The sequence below is a fragment of the Squalius cephalus genome (assembly GCF_949319135.1).
Source record: "Squalius cephalus genome assembly, chromosome: 13".
Lineage (NCBI taxonomy): Eukaryota > Metazoa > Chordata > Actinopteri > Cypriniformes > Leuciscidae > Squalius > Squalius cephalus.
In genome coordinates, this window is record NC_137134.1 from 27,294,852 (window position 1) to 27,314,539 (window position 19,688).

General features: G+C 38.9%; 2 protein-coding genes across 2 annotated transcripts in view; one reads left to right on the forward strand and one right to left on the reverse strand.

Annotated features, from left to right (window-relative positions):
• Window positions 1-19,688, forward strand: part of LOC307169809 (uncharacterized protein) — a 294,785-nt gene that overhangs the window by 168,150 nt on the left and 106,947 nt on the right. The gene's annotated exons all lie outside the window — the stretch shown is intronic.
• On the reverse strand, window positions 90-18,098 carry LOC307169813 (uncharacterized protein). The gene is made up of 2 exons (XM_079890633.1): window positions 17,838-18,098; window positions 90-5,536 (listed from the first exon to the last, which is right to left on the reverse strand). The coding sequence occupies exons 1-2, from the start codon at window positions 17,965-17,967 to the stop codon at window positions 3,597-3,599; spliced, it is 2,070 nt and encodes a 689-aa protein (XP_079746759.1). The 5' UTR covers window positions 17,968-18,098; the 3' UTR covers window positions 90-3,596.

A 19,688-nucleotide genomic window follows, 5' to 3' on the forward strand; every position in this document is an offset into this window, starting at 1 on the left:
GTCAGAAGACTCATCTGTGGTAAGCCTATGTTCTCATAAAAAGTCTTCCAGCACATAAATCTAAGTCTCAGTAGGCAGATTTTGTAATCAATTCAATTTATTTTAATTGGTTACTTTTCTTTTTATAATAAACAAAAATATAAAGGCAAATAGAACTTCATTGTTTAAGTGTAAAATACAATAATCACGTTTTGAATCAAAGGTGTAGTAAGCTCTGGGCCTTTTATCTTCTGCTTGGGGTTTCTTGTCCTCAGCTCTGGGCTTCTAGGTGTCGGGGGCACTGGCGTATCAGTATCCCACGAGGCAGTCAGTTCATCAGTCTTTTATACTCCTGTTGTTTACAACATGCGTTAGGTTAGGTTGTCACTCCTCCAAAGTTTCCCAGATCCTTCTCCAGGCAGGTGCAAGCGGTCCACCTCTTCATGTCCTTGAACTCCAGTAAACTCAACTAAGATGGCTGAGTTCATTTAAAGTAGGAGTCCTCTAGCGCACACACATAATAGTCACACTTTTCTGCTCCTCTCAACAGTCATATATACATACATAATCAATTACTTTACATCTAACCCAAAACAATATACCGGTAAGCCATCTTTACAACCAAAATAAATAACAACATTGAATGCAATGCATTATATCCAATACATTGGCTAAATATGTGACAAAAAGGCATCTACAATAAGCAAGGAGGCAGGTAATTGCATTTCCTTGCGATTATACAATACAAATAAACAATAAAAAAATAGATACTTAAAGTTAAGTTTTTCTTTACTCTTTTACTAACTCTTAAAAACTTCTGAAAACAAACTGTCACAAAACATTAAATAAAGCCTATAATAAAGAATAGTTGACCATCCAAATAAATCACGAATGATGAAACATTTTGATTCTAATGAGACAGATATGTGAGCCCAACGCCGCTTACTTTCACTTTTGCTTTAAATTATTTCATTTTGGCTTGTTTATAGTTTTTTTTTATTCTTGTTCTGTTATGAATATTATCAGTCTCTCCAGTTTTTCGAGACTCCGCGATCGCTGAATACAATGCAAAATCAACAAAATGTCGCATTTTTTTGCAATCCTGCATAATTCCTAATTTAACCGCAAAATAAAAATATTTGTCTTAATATTAAAAATAATAAATAGATTTGATAAAAATAATATTTGGCTCACTCATTGGCTGTGCAACGGCAGCTGCACATCCAATGGCGCGGGCGCCTCTGACGTGTGCGCCAATGAGTTAGCATCACGCCTATAGTGTCAATGTTAGTCCCATAGACAGTATATAAACTGGACACAGCGACCCCATTGGATTCAACGGAGACAAGTTAAGTCAATTGGAAGATCTCACTTCCTGGTGGTAAAGCGTACTGCCTAGACTCAAACTGAGCTTGACGACGTAGATGTGACGTGAGCAACCCGTCTGACTTCTAGTAGCTGTGCCAAGAGAAATCTGAATCATTCCCTTCCGAAACTTGCAGAGACGGAGAGTGTGAGTAGGAGGTGTCCATGAGCTAGGAGCAGGAGAAACTTTTGCTAAGTATTCTGATTAATTATTTTGTCATTTTGCCTCCACGTCCCCCCGATTGCCCGCAAGCTTCTCCTTCTGTCCACACGGTAATCTCTCTACTGTGCGACAGAGAGTCGCGTGGTTATGACGCAATCGTTAGCCTATTTTTACAAAAATTGCTTCTACGGGGCCATAACGTAAGCTACAAGGCAACGGAGCCTTTTATACATTTTCGTGTTTCTTTAGAAATAAATAATGGACAAATGGAGTCTTTAAATGCCTCGGATGTAAAGTTATTCGCTGTCAAAGTGACGCCAAAATGAATGGGAGTCAATGGAATGCTAACAGCAGGTGGGGGTCCGCTAATCAATGGCGGCGCCCGGGGAAGCTTCAAAATATGAAACCCTGCCACCCTGGGCACACCGGCATTCTTGATTTTGAACGACGGTACGCACTGTGCAAGAGAGTGGTGTGATCAGCGTGTACACAAGCTTGATTGACACTGCTAAGACATTCCTCCAGGCTCTGATTGGTTGTTTCTGACCGGGAGCAGTGTATTTCCCACAAATGGCAATAGGACCACTGGGAGGAGCTTGATTTTTTCACAGACTATCTGTCTCATATTCTACTGTCAGGATATAATGACAGGTTTAACAAATATGTAAAAAATACATTTTTACAAAAGTTACCTCCTGCAGCTTTAACCAGAAACACAATTTTGAAACGCTAGTGGATCTTTTGAAAATATTTTTTTAATGTAATTGTATGCGTCCTGTCGTATTGAATGGTTATGGTCTATTTAAGAATGATTATTATATGTATTATTATATTAATTACTGGTGTAAAATTCTTATCTCATTAGGTGACCTGGTTTTGTTAAAGTTAAATCAGACTACACAAGACCTTTATACGTTTTTCTTAAATTGAACTTTAATTAATGACAGAAATCCTGTCTGGCACCCCAGCATATCACAAACCCCACACAAAGAGAGTAGAAAAATGTTATAGCGTTACGTATGCGTAATAATTCTGAAGAAGAAGGAAGAAGGAAGGGTTGGTGCTAAACATTAGCCTGGATGCCAGCTGAACTTAGCCTCGCCCACAAAATTTTTAGGTCGGGAAGTTCGGTCTGGACTTGATCCATTGAGGAGCTATTATGCCCGAACAAAAATTGTTCGGACCAATCAAATTGTCAGGGCGGGCTTTATGAGTGAGAGTGAGTGGAGGGATGCTGGAAACTGTAAAGGAATGTTAGGTGAGTTGACAGAGTGAATAAATATATGCTTCCTCTCATGCTGATAAGGTAGACATGGTAATTGTTTGATGACAAGTTGATTGGATAGATTATTTGAACGTGCTCCTCCTGAACTTTGTTTATAAAACATCATGTGTGTAGATTCCACCATTGCTTCTGTTATATCGACAGCACATTAGTTTTAAAAGAGGAACAGAGAACCGCGATCAAGGCATTTGTCGTTCAGAAACATGAATGAAGAACATCCGTCACTTACTCTGTTGGTCTGATTGGTTGTAGGTCTATCCAATTGAGTGCAGAGACATTTTCTTTCCTGGTTCGGCCCCATAATCACAGCCTAATGGAGCAGTATCAGACTCATATTCTGACTAGAATCTGAGTATGACGACGTCAGGCTAGCTAAACATACAGTACTTTCGACCGTGGAAAAATATTCTTGTTTTTGGAATGTAAAAAGGTGCAAAATAGTTTTTGATTTTGAATTCTGAAATGTAACAAGACAAAGAAAAAGTAAAGCTTTACAAGGCATGTTATGGATTCATGCATTATATCCTTTGCATCACACTCTTGTGGAAATGGCGAAGAACAGAAAATGGCTCAGATTGCCATAACATTGTGTTACATTTGGCTAATAAGGTCTGAAAACAAAGTTCCTGTTCAGATAGGGTATTTAAATTTTTTTTTTTTTTTTTTACATGAAATACAGTGAAATGGCTTCTCTTCGATGTGGATGCTTTTATGTATTTTCAGTTGTCCTGGTGGACTAAATCTCCTGTCACAGTGTGAACACTTGAAATGTTCTTCTCCAAGGTGAATTCTCTGTTTCAGTTTTCAGGTTTTCATGTCTTTCACACTGGTATGTGTTTTCTGGTGTACTTTAAAAGCGCTCAGTCGTGTAAAACTTTTTTCACAAGCAGAACACGTGTAAAGCTTCCCCTTTGTATCATCTTTCTTGTGCTTCCTTCTGTCTCCAGAATGAGAACACAGATGTAATTTCAAAGCTCGAACACTTCTGAAACTCTTCCTGCACTGATAGCATGTGTGCGGCTTCTTTCCGGTGTGGATTTTCATGTGATCCTTAAGGAGTCTTTTTTGTGTGCAGCTTCTCTTCTGGTGCCGCTTCATTTCACCCTCTGTAAAATAGTTTTTTCCACAAACAAAGAACACACGATTCTTCTCACCACTGTGTTTTTTCTGGTGTACTTTTAAACCATTCGGCCATGAAAATCCCTTTCCACACCAACACACGTAAGACTTCCCCTTTGAATGAACGTTCATGTGCTTCTTCAGGGAACCTGCCGAATGAAATTTTTTACTGCACTGATTACAGTTAAATGGTTTTTCTCCAGAATGAGAATGTAGATGTACTTGAAATGAACATGCGAATCTGAAACTCTTCCCACACTGATTACATGTGTACGGCTTCACTCCTGTATGTATTTTCATGTGTTCCTTAAGGCCTCCTTTTCGTGTGAAACTCTTCCCGCACTGATCACATGTGTGCGGCTTCTCTCCGGTGTGGATTTTCATATGATCCTTAAGGACTCCTTTTAGTGTGAAACTCTTCCCACACTGATCACATGTGTGTGGCTTCTCTCCGGTGTGGATTTTCATGTGATACATAAGCTTTGATATAACTGTGAAACTCTTCCCACATTGATCACATTTGTGTGGCTTCTCTGCAGTGTGGATTTTCTTGTGTCCGTTTAGGAGATTTTTTAGAGCAAAACTTTTCCCGCATTGATCACATGTGTGCGGCTTCTCTCCACTATGAACTTTCATGTGGTCTTGAAAACTTTGCTTAAATATGAAACTCTTCTCACATTGATCACATTTATAAGGCCTCTCTCCAGTGTGGATTTTCATGTGATCCTTAAGGTATGCTTTTCGTGTGAAAGTCTTCCCGCACTGATCACATGTAGGCTTCTCTTCGGTGTGGATTTTCATATGATACATAAGCTTTGATAAAATTGTGAAACTCTTCCCGCATTGTTTACATTTGTGTGGCTTCTCTCCAGTGTGGATTTTCACATGATACATAAGTTTTGATAAAATTGCGAAACTCTTCCCGCATTGATCACATTTGTGTGGCTTCTCTCCAGTGTGGATTTTCTTGTGTCTGTTTAGGATGGATTTTAGGGAAAAACATTTCCCGCATTGATCACATGTGTGCGGCATCTCTCCATTATGAACTTTCATGTGGTCTTGAAGTCTTTCCTTATATATGAAAGTCCTTCCACACTGATCACATTTATAAGGCCTCTCTTCAGTATGGATTTCAATGTGTCTCATTAGCTGTTCTTTTAGTGTGAAACTCTTCCCACACTGATCACATGTGTGTGGCTTTTTTACAGTGTGGATTTTAAGGTGTTCTTTAAGGTTTCCTTTTTGTGTAAAACTCTTGCCACACTGGTTACATGTGTGTGGCTTCTCTCCTGTGTGGATTTTCATGTGATTATTAAGGGTACCTTTTAATGTGAAACTCTTCCCACACTGATCACATGTGTGCGGCTTCTCTCCGGTGTGGATTTTCATGTGAAACTTAAGGTATCCTTGTGAAAAACTCTTCCCACACTGATCACATGTGTGCGGCTTCTCTTCACCATGAACTGTCATGTGATCTTTAAGACTTTGTTTGTATGGGAAGCTTTTTCCCACTACAAGTTTACTTCCGGTCTGTGAGCAACTCAAAGAGTTTTCTTCAGTTTTGACACGATGTTCCTCCTCCGCTTCATCCAGTTCTTCACTGTCCTTAATCTCTTCCAACGGGTCTAAAATGAAAGTTAAAAAGTTATAATTTTCAGTAAATCATCAAAAAAAAATAATGAACATTTGCTCTAAGGTAGTGTAACCAATTAGCTCAAAAGAAATATTAATAATCAATCATGACTTGTTATAATTAATTAATAGCTGGGAGGATTTATGACTTAGGATTCATGATGTCTCAAGTGTGGTTAGACATGGGTCTTGCCATTTGTTCTTGCTGACACGGGGTCGTCGGCAAGTCCTTATTGGCGAGCCCTGAAAATAATGCTAGTGTAATATTCTGTATCACTATTTCATTTAATGAGAAAAACAGAATAGTAGCAACAATTTCTTGTTGAATGACCATTTTTGACAACCTTACTGATATATTGCTTCCTCTCACTTCGTACTTTAGTGCTTTTTTGAAAACAACAACAAAAAAAAGGCCTAAATGTTTGGCCTAAATGTCTACCATCCTTTTTTTATTTTATATTTTGTGAATTTGTAAGGCTTTGTAGCGGATGGACAAGAATCATGATTCTTTCATTCTTTCCTTCTGAACACATTCTTTGCTAAGATTCCTAAAGCTTTCAACCTCCTGACTCGTCAGATGCAAATCATGGCCTAACGCCAGAGAGTCGAGGCCAAATTGCCCCTCTGACTTTTTTTATGGGCCCGCGGAGTGTCCCCAGAACAACAGACATTCCTCACGAGTCACGTTGGCCAGCTTCAAAGAGATCGGAATCACTCCTCTGACCCAGGGAGAGATTGCGAACTCTCTGCACATTCACGCACACACATACACAAACTTTAAACATTAAACTTAGAATATAAGCCTGTCAAATGTGTACGATATACTCCCAGTTTCCCAGTTCATATTAGCTTAGTTTATGATTTTCTAGTTATAGGAGTGAACTCTAAGTGCTCATAGTCATGCATACGAATGTAACTTTGTATTTCCACCTTCTTTACATACAGTTCTTGGTATCTCGTTAACTGTCTCTGTCTGACTGAGCTAAACATATATAGGAGACTACAGTAAAATGTATTATTCTGTGTGTACCATTTTTCTGGAGTAGAAATGACAGGACAAAGAAACTCTTCCCACTCGAGAATCTTTGAAGGTGATTTGTCATTCACCCAAAAGGAGGTGTGAACGAGGATTTCCTTAAGAGGACGGGACATTTAGTTTCTCCCCACTTCAGTTAGGCTATTCACCTCAGCTATCCTCTTCAGTTTTCTTCACTTCGGTTTTCTTTTCAGCTTTGTTTTAGTCTTTAGTCTTTGTTTTTCATATTCTCCTTTGTCCATTTCCACCTACGAGTGAAATTAACTTAGCCTGAATGATTTCTTTGGTAACATCACTTTCAATGGACCTTGGCTTTAAACTCCACACGACTATGCTCGCCCCGGAAGAAACGAGAGAGCACGCCCAGCTCGGAAAGACCGACACACGTGCCTTCTTTCCTCAGCAACACAATAAGAACCATATGCAAGTATTAGCTTTATCGAGCTTTTAATGCATTAAGAGTGTTCCCCCCTGCTGTAATTTGATTTCTTGTTGTCTCTCAAAGGTTACTTTGTCTGTGATTTTGCCATACTGTGATCATTCTGTGATCTCTCTCTATTCCCCTCACTCTCTCATTCTCCTTCATTGTTTACTGCCATTATCCTGTTGTATATATATATATATATATATATATATATATATATATATATATATATATATATATATATATATTCCGTGTTTAACTGTAGTCACATGTATTCGTAGTTTCATTTATTAAAACCCATTATATTCTTGATTGTCTCTACCTGTTGCTCACATTGCGAAGTCCCTTAAATGTCCAATCTAAGCTACAAGCTGGACGAACAGATTATTCGATAACAAATTAGTAACTAATCCATAGCTGGTTATAACAGTTTTCAAAATACATGAGTAAAAACTCAACTTACCAAAAGCACTTGTGACGCTACAGACGGTAGGCTACATCCAGCTTGTAAAACCTGGCAAATGTGTTCTGAGAAGATCAGCCAACAGCAAGACATACACACAACCCTGGATAGACATACCTCTAAACCAGGCCCACGAGGAGGCTATAGCCCTCGTCAAATGAGCCCTGATGTTAAGGGGACAATCTTTCCCCTGGCATTCGTAAGCCAATACAATAGCGTCTAGTGATAAAGTCTGTTTTGAGACAGCACATCCCTTAGTACATCCACCAAAGCACGCGAACAGCTGAGCCGACTGACGAAAGGCGGCCAAGCGATCCACATACATCCAAAAAGCCCTGACAGGGCAAACAGTGCTCTGAGCGTCAGTGAGGCTGACGGCTCAGCAGATAAGGCGGGCAGGAAGAAAAAAACCTGTGCTCTTAGAAAATACCAAGGTCCAAAGCCTCCAGGAAAGCCTGCAGTCGAACCACCAAAGCCTCCAGGAAAGCCTGCAGCCGAACCACCAAAGCCTCCAGGAAAGCCTGCAGCCAAGCCTCCAGGAAAGCCTGCAGCCAAACCGCCAAAGCCTGCAGCCGAACCGCCAAAGCCTGCAGCCGAAAAAAAAAAAAAAAAGAAAATACCAAGGTCTGTGCTCTTGGAACATAGCAAGATCTTAGCCGGAGAGTGATGCTGCAGTTGCCAGGTCTGAAACAGATGCAATCGTCGTTCACTGAGAACGTGTGTAAGTCTCCAGTCTCCAAATCCATTCTGTGCTGTAGAAAGTGCAAAAGATCAAACATGGAACAGATCCTGGGTCAAAATCAATGTCCTGGCACCATTTTGTAAAAACTTCCCATCTCAGAGCGCAGAGGCGACTGGAGCCCTGCCCCAGCCAGGCTGGCTGCCGATCGGGCACGAGTGGGGTCATGCATGGAGGAGGAACATTGGCACTCTCGCGTTTTTTCATCGGGAGGCCAATATAGATACAGACTGTGACTCCGTGCTTCTTGGGGTAGGGCAAGTGACACAGTGGTGAGTGTATGAGAAGGAATGGATATGTGAGGGATATGTGCTCTTATTGTGGGGCTCACACAAACATTGCAAATGTCACCTACAGGAACAGAGGGGACATGATGCAGAACACAGCGCTTGGGGGCGGGGCCCACAACTCTCCTTCTTTGGATGGTCCGCTTTCCGTGGTCCGTGACGCTACATTCCCGGTCCTGTCCACTGCCTATGGCGAAGATCTGGCTCAGGGCAGAGCCGTTTTTTTTTGGGCTGCTCAGCCGATCTTAGGCGGGACGAGGTGCCAACGAAGAGAGAGACCTCGATGAGGGCTGGAACGGGCAGCAATATTCGTGACTTATAGCCTTCGCGCTTCTGCGCCTCAGAGAAATGCTCAGTAACTGACTCCACAAAGTCACGAAAGAGGCCGGAGGGAGTGATTGGAGCCTTTCTTTTCCAGCCAGATGGGGTCACTTTGGGGTCACTTCGAAATTTCCATGTTTTTGAAAGAAAAGAACATTTTTTGTCCATTCAAATTACATCAAATTGATCAGAAATACAGTGTAGACATTGTTAATGTTGTATATGACTATTGTAGCTGGAAATGGCTGATTTGTAATGGAATATCTACATTGGCGTACAGAAGCCCATTATCAGCAACCATCAGAGTCCTGTGTTCCAATGGCACGTTGTGTTTGCTAATCCAAGTTTATCATTTTAAAAGGCTAATTGATCATTAGAAATAGGGGTGTCCATGGTTAACCGATTAACCGTTAAAAATTGTGTAACCGAGTGAAACATTTTGCTCGGTTAAGTGGCGTCAATGGCGTGCATTGAATTTAGTTGTAATACATTTTTGCACGACCAGAGACCGCTAGACCAGTTTTCTAATATGAAGCGGGCAAAGAAAGCGTGCGTCCAAGAGTGAATGCTGTGCGCGAGCCAGAAACAAACATAGTATCCGCGCCACTGATCGCAGCACAATAATATCTGTCTGCAGAGCCGCAGAGCCACAGCTTTACCCCAGCAGTTTTACCCCACGCATGCGCAGTTTCATCACAACAGTTTTACCCGCAGAGTCCGTTTACCGTTACATTAACCCATACAATTTGTATTATGCATTTCCTAAACATGTACTTGCTAATCAAACACTTTATATGAACAAACTACTAATCTATAAAACACAATCGTTCTTCCGACCTTTTGCTATTGTGTTGATATGCGCGAGGGAGAGAGAGCAATACAGCGCTCGTGTTGTTTGAAGGCGGTGAGAGTGCGCACGCACGCGGCCGGGGCTCTCTCACTGTTTTTATGCGCCCTGTCCACTGATCTAAATAATTAGTTGTTACGACGACTTATTTGTTCCCTCGTTTTAATAAATCGTGGACACGTTGAACTAATTCCCTCCCTCATTTTGATTTAACGAATTACAACGTGGCCAAGTTTGATTCTATTAATTAGTGAATGCTAAAGACCTATTTTTTGTGAATTGGTGAATATTCAGGTGAATTATTTCGTGGCCACGAATTAATAATAATTATTAAACTGTTTTTCTTACCTGTGAAGATAGCTTTTCAGTGAAGGCCGACTATTCTCGTACAGCTTTTTATTCTTTTTTTTTTTTTTTTTTTTTTGTGAATTGGTGAATATTCAGGTGAATTGTTTCGTGGCCACGAATTAATAATACCTCAGCACGTTTTACAAGACCCTTCTCGATCGCAGCGGCAACGAGCACTTTGATCACTTGATTGTAACAACAATGAGAAGGAACCAACCACCGACTCATCTTCTTTTTGAATATTAATTCAAGATTTGGTCAGAACTTTGTATCCTCATCAATCTTGTCATCAGCCAGTGCCAACCAGTCTGACTATGTAAAACTGACCCCCAGCACTAACGAAATAACTGGTCAATACTATCTTTGTTGCCGAAATTACTGATTGGTTAAGAGAAAGACAGAGACCAAGGTCTCACACAAGAGTCCTCACAAACCAGAGCCATAAATCACCCAGTCTCCAGAAAGTCTGCTTACCAAAGACTTTTATTGGTTAACTTAAGGAAGAACTGGTCAACGTTTGATAGTTTTGCAAGACGAATCGGTTTAGAGATGATTACTGCTCAGGGCCCTAACAAGAGGTCACATGACCCCTGTGGCTAACAGACCCCATCTTGGTCCCATGAGAGAGACAAACAGATTTCAGCAGGAAATACCCATGACCTCAGGGTGTTTCCAAGCCCATACACTTTACACACCAAAAGACTTTTACATATCAAAATCCATAAAACTCATTCAAGAACAATTTTCAATGGACTTATAAACATCAGACATCATTCTATGTGTTTCTACGATATATGTGTCCATTTAATATGCTTTAATCCCATATAATTCATGTAATTGGTATAATTGTTAGGTGTGTGAATGAAGTGTGTACTGTTTCATATCAATGCTACCTTACGAACACAACTAGCAAGAAGACTGAAATTAAATCTGTGTAAAATATTTCATATTCTGATAAGTAGAAATCCTGCCTAAAACTGTTGCATCTGGTCTTTTAGTTTCATTAGAGAAACCCCCCAGGGAAGACATGATTTATGACTTTGCAAACAAAGCAGCAGTCATGACATATTTGTAGGAGTAGCCTAACAAACCTTTTTTGTTTTAAAAAACCCTTTAAAAACCAGCGCAGAGCGTCGGGGAGGTCGGAGTTCAAAAGTTAGTTCGCTCAAAATGTTCTGATACAGAAGAGCTCTCAACGAGTGCAGAACAAAGACGGAGACGGCAGACGATGGTTTTAGTAACCATGTAACGTTAACAGACGAGCAGATCAACCCAAATTAAGATCAGATATGGGTTAGATTCAATTTCCAGTCATCTAGCTCCTTTCCGTATCTTATTTTCTTTCTTTCTTTTGTGTTATTCTTCTTTTCCGATTGAAAGTCTCGGTTTTAAGTTAAGTTTTGCTGCAAAGTTTCGTTCCACGATTCACGGCTGCAACGCACGCTTTCAACTTCAAAGACGAATCAACCATCTGCGACCGCCAGCCACACGTGACTGGTCCTCGCCCCATCTATCCAGGCACGAGGAGACCATAACCAACGAACGAACCCTGACGCTGACCAAAGGAATTCCCAAAAGGAACGCAAAAGCAAAGACGCAAGTAGACTACCTCCAGACTAAAATCTTAACTGGTGTTTTGATAAATGTAATAACCTGTCTAAGAAACGATAGAAGGGTTAAATTAATGATTGATGGTTCGTTCAGGTCATGTCTTACAAGTGCATATAGAAATTCGGAATTTCCTTCCTCTTACCCTTAAACTCATTCTTCCCAAACTCATTCTTCTGTTTGTATTTCTTTCTTTATTACTCTCTTCCTTTCTGCAACCTGTATGAATGTGTGTGTATGCGTGCGCGTGTGTTTGTGTTAGTTGTTAGGATAATCAATGTTTGTTTGTGTTAGTTATGAGTTAGTAGCTATATAATCAAAGTATTGTTTGTATTTGAAAAGAGATTACTTGTGTATGTGCTTATCAAATTTATTGTCTTGAACTTCGATCAAAAGTTACCTATGCTTTTACACTATTTCTTAATTTACTGTTAGGGGGTTATTCTTTCTTGGCCAGGAAGATATTATATTTCCTAGAGTTAATAATTGTTTATGCTTTCTGTTCATTGGATGAACTGATAAATGATCATATTATTGGTTCTGTTACAGTAAATTCTGAAAATAATTAAATTATTAATTATTGATCATAATTCGTTATGAATAATAATTAATTATATTTATACGTGGACGTATAAACGCTACATGATTTAAAAAACAAAACATTTCAGCGCTAGATCGCCTAAAAAAAAAACGAACGAAATGAATGCTCTGCTAGTTAACTGGAGATGTTTTGTTTATTTGTATTGGTATTCGTGCCGCGAGATGTTTCAAAAGTGGTGGGGACAATATCGACCTTAGAAAATAGTGGTGGGGACATGTCCCACCCGCAAATTACGCCTATCTCGGGGTTGCGGCGCACACTATGGTTAAAGGGATACTTCACCTCTGGGAAGATGAATGTGTATTTAAAATAGGTCATTTAAGTAGAAGAAATGTGAAGAAATTTTTGAATTTGGAGATTTCTAGACTGAGAAAAGCCAGAAAATGTATTTTTGGCTTATGTGGATGAAAGACAACAACTCCCAGAATGCACTTGCTTCGCTGCCTTAGGAGGCCACGCCTATCGGTAAGAGTGCGCAGTTGTTGAAAACAACAAAGCTAGCCTACGTGATGAGTTTGCGAGGGATTTAGAGATCGTCCAAAATGTCCGGGATTCGGCTTTTGCGTTCTACAGTCGCCATTCATTATGTTTACTGTGGAGAGCAGGACGAGGCTGAGGGCCGCGGGAGAACAGCGCGAGGCCGGTGGCGTCATCACTGAGACGCGCCGGTCTCACATCGCTCACGGAGGAGCGGGAATTTTTCTTAGCAATGGTAAAACGCACATCAACCGATCACTTGTTTAGCGTTCATGTAAACACTACATTCAAATTCACCAATCGGAATGAATTCAGTTAGAGTGAAACAAGAGGTGTGTATGTAAACAATGAATGGCGACCGCAGAAAGCAAAAGCTGAATCCCGGACATTTTGAACGATCTCGCCCGCCGGACAAGTCCGGGAAAAGGAGGATGGTTACTTACTCAGCTTTCTCCTACTATTCAGCTTTCTCCACAGAACAAGAGCCTGCTATCTTAGCTTCCAAAGAAAGACGGCTGACACTGTGTACATTCTGTGTACATTCTGTGAGTGAGATCCCACCCTGTATGGGCGGGCTAAAAACATGCGGAACAACGCCATCTCCTGGCTGTAGTCTTTAGCCTCTGTCCAGAAAATCCTCCGATGACGCAAAATGACGATTTTTGCGTCATCTGAGGATTTTTTCCAGACAAAAAATACAAAAAAATTCTTTTGTCTCAGGGTCATATGAGGGTGGAAAGCATGGTAATTCGAAAATACTACAGGTTTTCTACTAATACAAAGTTTAATGCTAAATCCTGAAGTAACCCTTTAACCGAGTATTAACCGCTAAGGGCCTCGGTTAACGGTTAATGAAAAACTTGAAAACGTGCAGTCCTATTTAGTAACCCTTTTTGGTAAAGAAACTTACCTTCTTTAGACTATAGTTGAGTATCTGGAGCATCAGCAATTGTGGGTTCGATTACAGGCTCAAAATGGCCAGAAACGAAGAACTTTCTTCTGAAACTCGTCAGTCTATTCTTGTTCTGAGAAATGAAGGTTATTCCATGCGAGAAATTGCCAAGAAACTGAAGATCTCGTACAATGCTGAGTACTACTCCCTTCACAGAACAGCACAAATTGGCTCTAACCAGAATAGAAAGAGGAGTGGGAGGCCCTGCCCCCGGTGCACAACTGAGCAAGAGGAAAAATACATTAGAGTGTCTGGTTTGAGAAACAGACGTCTCACAGGTCCTCAACCGGCAGCTTCAATAAATAGTACCCGCAAAACACCAGTCTGAACGTCAACAGTGAAGAGGCGACTCCAGGATGCTGGCCTTCAAGGCAGAGTTGCAAAGAAAAAGCCATATCTCCGACTGGCCAATAAAAAGAAAAGATTAAGATGGGCAAAAGAACACAGACACTGGACAGAGGAAGATTGGAAAAAAGTGTTATGGACAGACAAATCTAAGTTTGAGGTGTCCGGATCACAAAGAAGAACATTTGTGAGATGCAGACCAAATGAAAAGATGCTGGAGGAGTGCTTGACGCCATCTGTCAGGCATGGTGGAGGCAATGTGAAGGTCTGGGTGTGCTTTGGTGGTGGTAAAGTGGGAGATTTGTACAGGGTAAAAGGGATCTTGAAGAAGGAAGGCTATCACTCCATTTTGCAACGCCATGCCATATCCTGTGGATGGTGCTTGATTGGAGCCAATTTCCTCCTACAACAGGACAATGACCCAAAGCACAGCTCCATACTATGCAAGAACTATTTAGGGAAGAAGCAGTCAGCTGGTATTCTGTCTATAACGGAGTGGCCAGCACAGTCACCGGATCTCAACCCTATTGAGCTGTTGTGGGAGCAGCTTGACCGTATGGTACGTAAAAAGTGCCCATCAAGCCAATCCAACTTGTGGGAGGTGCTTCAGAAAGCAGGGGGTGAAATCTTTTTAGATTACCTCAACAAATTGACAACTAGAATGCCAAAGGTCTGCAAGACAGTAATTGCTGCAAATGGAGCTGCAAGTTTGAAGGACACAATTATTATTTAAATTAAAAATCATTATTTCTAACCTTGTCAACGACTATATTTCCTATTCATTTTGCTATATTTCCTATTCAAACTCATTTCATGTATGTTTTCAAGGAAAACAAGGAAATTTCAAAGTGACCCCAAACTTTTGAACGGTAGTGTAGCTTATGTTTTATTTCTGTTTCAGATACTTTACAAGTGCACAATCCTCAAAGCATACAAAAGATGCACTGACAGGGGAACTAGAGGAAGACTTGAGGAGCAGCACAGCTGGAGCATCAGAGGCTACAGAGCCACAAGAAAAAGTCCCTCGAGTGGAAGCAGCAGCAGCAGCGGGCAGCTTTATGCAAGAGTTTGACCAAATTGTGGAGGAGTGTGAAGATCCCGGTGCAGCAAAAGCTCGAGCCCTGCAGTCCAACTGCATGGATATCTTACGGAGAAAACCAATGCTGCCTCAGACATCCCATACCAGTACTGGGGAGTCATCAAATACCGATTACCTTGGCTTGGCTGCCATTGCCACAAAATACCTCTGTGCCCCCTGCACTAGTGTAGAAAGCGAGAGAGTGTTCAGCACAGTTTCCAACATTGTGGATGAAAAGAGAAATAGACTTACAGCAGAGAGAGCAGAAAGGCTCGTCTTCATGAGAAAGAATTTGACATTGCTGATTAAGTGAGCATTCACAGGCCATGAGTGGTGTGACACTGCACTACATGTTTACAATGTTTGGTCATTATTTGTATTAATAACCAAATATTTAATTAATAAGTTGTTGTTTGACCAACTTTTTATTAGTTTATTCTCAGGTTCAGCTGCTATGTTTTATTTTGAATTCCTGTTTGCAGGACTTTGCACTTAATATGTTTTTTACATGTTTACAATGTTTGGTTACTGTTTGATTACTATTTTATGTTCAACCAATTACACTTTTGTTTCTGCGGCTACATTTTATTTATTTTAATAAATACATTCTGTTTAAGATTACATTCTGTTTTAGATTTGAATGCACAAATTTATTTTTTATAACAAATAAATAAGAATTCATACATTACATCTATGTTATTTTGTCTTAGTTAGGAAAGTTTGGTGCCTTTAGTCTCTTCCACATGGTGGAAGGAATGTATAAGGTGGAAGGTATACAGTTATTATTATTTTTATTATTATTTATATTATTATTATTATTATAACGATATCGAGTATCGACAGAAACACAAAGCCCAGGTATCGGGACTGAAAAAGTCAGATCGGTGCATCCCTAATCATAATATGATATTTTTGCCATATTGCCCACCTCTTAGGTGGGGTTACATTAACTAGTAGGTATCTCATAAAGCATGCATGAAATAAATACAAATTCAAGATACATTATAGGCTAACAATATCACACACAATGTCCTAGAACGCATGTTCATTTATAGATCAGTTCATCTACAAATTAAAGCACCAAAGTCTGTTTTAACACTAGAAGTGCCAGAATTCCATAACTACTAGAACTGCCGCAAGCGGTCATTTTGACTGCTAGATTCCAAACTAATGATAAATACACAAATTGAGAGATTAATGCATTAATTGTATTAGGATATCTTTTAAAAACAAAACAACACCAACCTGTACATTTAAACAAGTTTAATTATACATTTATAAATAAAAATTATCCGTAGATGTCCTGAACAAAATTACGGAGTAATTTAAAGTGGTGTGTGTCTGTGACGGCCCGCACCCGCCGACAGAGACACACACCATATTCCAGCATTGCAATCTTGACATTGCAGCCTGTTCATTATAGCCATAATAAAATATAATAATAAAAGTCAACCTAACATATAAAAATTCTACTGCTCTGTTTATATAGTCAGTAGCCTAGTACAATTCGTACCATTTTGCGCATGTGAAGAGGGCGATTTTTTCCGTCGATACTGGAACGTGAGTGAAGTACAAAGCCTATAATAAAGAATAGTTTACCATCCATATACATCACAAATGTTCAAACATTTTGATTCTAATTAGAGAGTTACGTGTACGTCGCTTACTTTCACTTTCGCTTTAAAAGTATTTCCTTTTGGCTTGTTTATAATTATTTTTCATTCTTGTTCTGTTCTGAATATCATTACATTTAAATGATTTGTTGTGGAATATGTTTTGTGTATTTTTTACCACATTTTATTGTTGTGTATATTGGTATATGTAATAATACCGCGAAATTCAGTGCGGTCAATATGACTGTCTATGGCCGAAATAGGTAAATATGTTAATTCAGGGTTTTTTTGCCTTATGTGTAATTTATATGAAAAACATTTTAAATGAAAATACAGACACTTTTAGAAAAAGTCAGGTAGGCTACCAGCAGGATTTTATTTATTTTTTCAACAAAGTCTAACAAAATTATAAACGGTCAAAATGACCGCGATGGCACTTCTAGTGTTAAGGTCTGTTTCTCTTTCCCATGGGCTCTGTTTTTACCACATGGCAACATTTTTCACAGAAATAAAACCATCTTATCTGATGATCACCTTGGTGACTGAGGCCTTTTCTGCTCTCTTATCTCTTTTGTGGGGATGTTTTTAATTACTAAAAGTGGGCTTTAAAGCTTATTTGTAGGATGCAACAAACAGTTATGTCTGATTGTCTCAGTCGTTACAATAGTTATATTAGCCTAGTTGTTGTGAACGGGCCTAAACATATTAACACCATACAAGTAAAAGTTTGAGTTCAAACAAAGACTGAAAAAAATCATACTTTTAACAGAAATGGTTAGCTTTGTTATTTTGTTGTATTGTGCACCATTGCATTTGCAGAAAGACATTAATTGAATAGTTCAAACCTTTTCACACAAACAAATCTATTACTTATACAACCTCATGTTGTTCAAACTCAAAGCATTTATGGATTATTTCTTTAACCTCTCATTGTTTTGTTTAGGGATTTTTCACACACACACACAAAAAAATCGTAAGTGTTCTGCAGAAGAAATTCATCCAGATTTTAAGGGCGTGTAGCCTAAATCAGAATTTATACCTGTATGACGAATGGATATGTTGACTGGCGGCTAATCATTAATAATAAACTGCGTAAATTTTATAACTTTAATGTTTCACAGCAACATTAATGAAGAATCAAGAATAAACACCAACCTATCTGTTCTTCAGTCTCTTCAAGCTTCACTCTGAGGAGTTCTTGATCAGGATCACTCCTGTTCTCACAGTAATCTTCAATAAACTCAGTTTTTACAGGTTTCTGTTCTTCCTGCTGGTCTGAATCCATCTCTTCACTTGTAAATAGTGATCGTTTAAAAAACTGATTCGTGAAGGTTCAAATACTTTGCAAATCTTTTGTTTTGAAACAGCTGTTGTTCAGAGCTCGTCTCCTCTTCTTCAGTTATTGCCGGTTTGTGAAACCACCTTAAAGAGTGCCGTTCCGCCACCCACTGGTCTGGAGTGTGAAGAGCACATACAGCTTAATGAGGGGATAATGAAGAGAGAAAAAGTGAGAAAGAGAAAATGAGAAAACAGATCGAACGCTACTCCTGGTTGTCTTTCCATTAGACCTCATTTTTGGTATAGCTGAAATGCATTTTAGAAGTTTTAGTGGGTGTCCACATTTGTCACAGGTACTTTTTTTGTTTGTTTTTAATTTGTTTTAAAAGATTTATATAAATCATTAGGGAAAAAAGCACATCAAATACACACATTTCTATATTAGACTTCAGATTTGTATTAATATAGGTTTCTAAATCTTTCCAAAACATTCTTGAGTATGCTAAATACAGTGAAAAAAATGTAGACATATACTTAAACATTTGTATAGGAGAATAGGAATAGTATTTGTCTTTCATTGGCCATCAATAGTATTTGTATTTTGTGTTAAATACAAAACAGACCATACAACTTAATGAACTAACATAAATTATAGAAATTAAGTGTGAGCTAAGTTAATTATAGAGTGTGGGCTCCCACCAGAAACATAAATCAGCGCCAATACAGATTGTTTTAACAGCTTTACAGTGATAAAAGGAAAAGTATGAATTTCAGCTGTTGTTCTGAAGTCACGTTCAGTGTTGATGCAAAGTTGGTTGATAGCATAACTGCAATATAGCCTAGTTAAATTTACTTGTTTTCATAGGATATATGATGTATTTTTATATTATTTAAGCATCTATAAAACCATATCAGTTTGATATAATTTTAAACATGTTTCTTATACTGAAAATGTTACATTTTGTGCTTGCTTTGTTTTTGGTTATTTTTGTCTTAATTGCAACAATTAAGGCAGTCAGTATCATAAACTGTGGATGTAATGAATATTGAAAAAATAAACATTTTAAAATATTACAATGAAATAAAAATTGGTTAGTGTAAATTATGCCATAATGGTCAACTCACCACAGACTGTAACATTGAAACTCTTGTATTTTGGTCTCTCGGCTGATAATTGTTACCTTATAAAGTCTTAGAGTCTGTGGTTCTGATGTTTGTGATGGTCAGAGATCCGGTTTGATCCAGTTTTAGTCTGTCTCTGAATCTTTCATCAGCACTATCATAGGTTGAGATGGTTTGTGTGAGTTTGTTGACTTCAGCGATTCTTGTGCTCCCAAACATTCACTGTATCAACACATATTTCTGTACTTCAGTAACATCAGAGTGACAGAATCTCCCTCCATCACTGACACTGACTTCACTTCATGTGTCACATCTAGAGAACAAATACATGTTTTTTTTTTTTTTTACTAAGATCGTTATGTTGATTAGTAATGACCACAATACAATTTAAATCCGTATTATGCAGATGTTTTCCTATATAGCGTGAATGCCAAATGATTTACAGTACGTAAAACCAAAACTTAAATTAATTAATTAAGATCTTAAAGGTCCCATTGCATGGATTATTTTATTATTTTAGAATGTTTCCTGGGGTGCCCTTATAATGTTAGTATGTTTTTTAGATCAAAAGTTGTTATAATTTAGAAATAAATGGCATATTTCCTA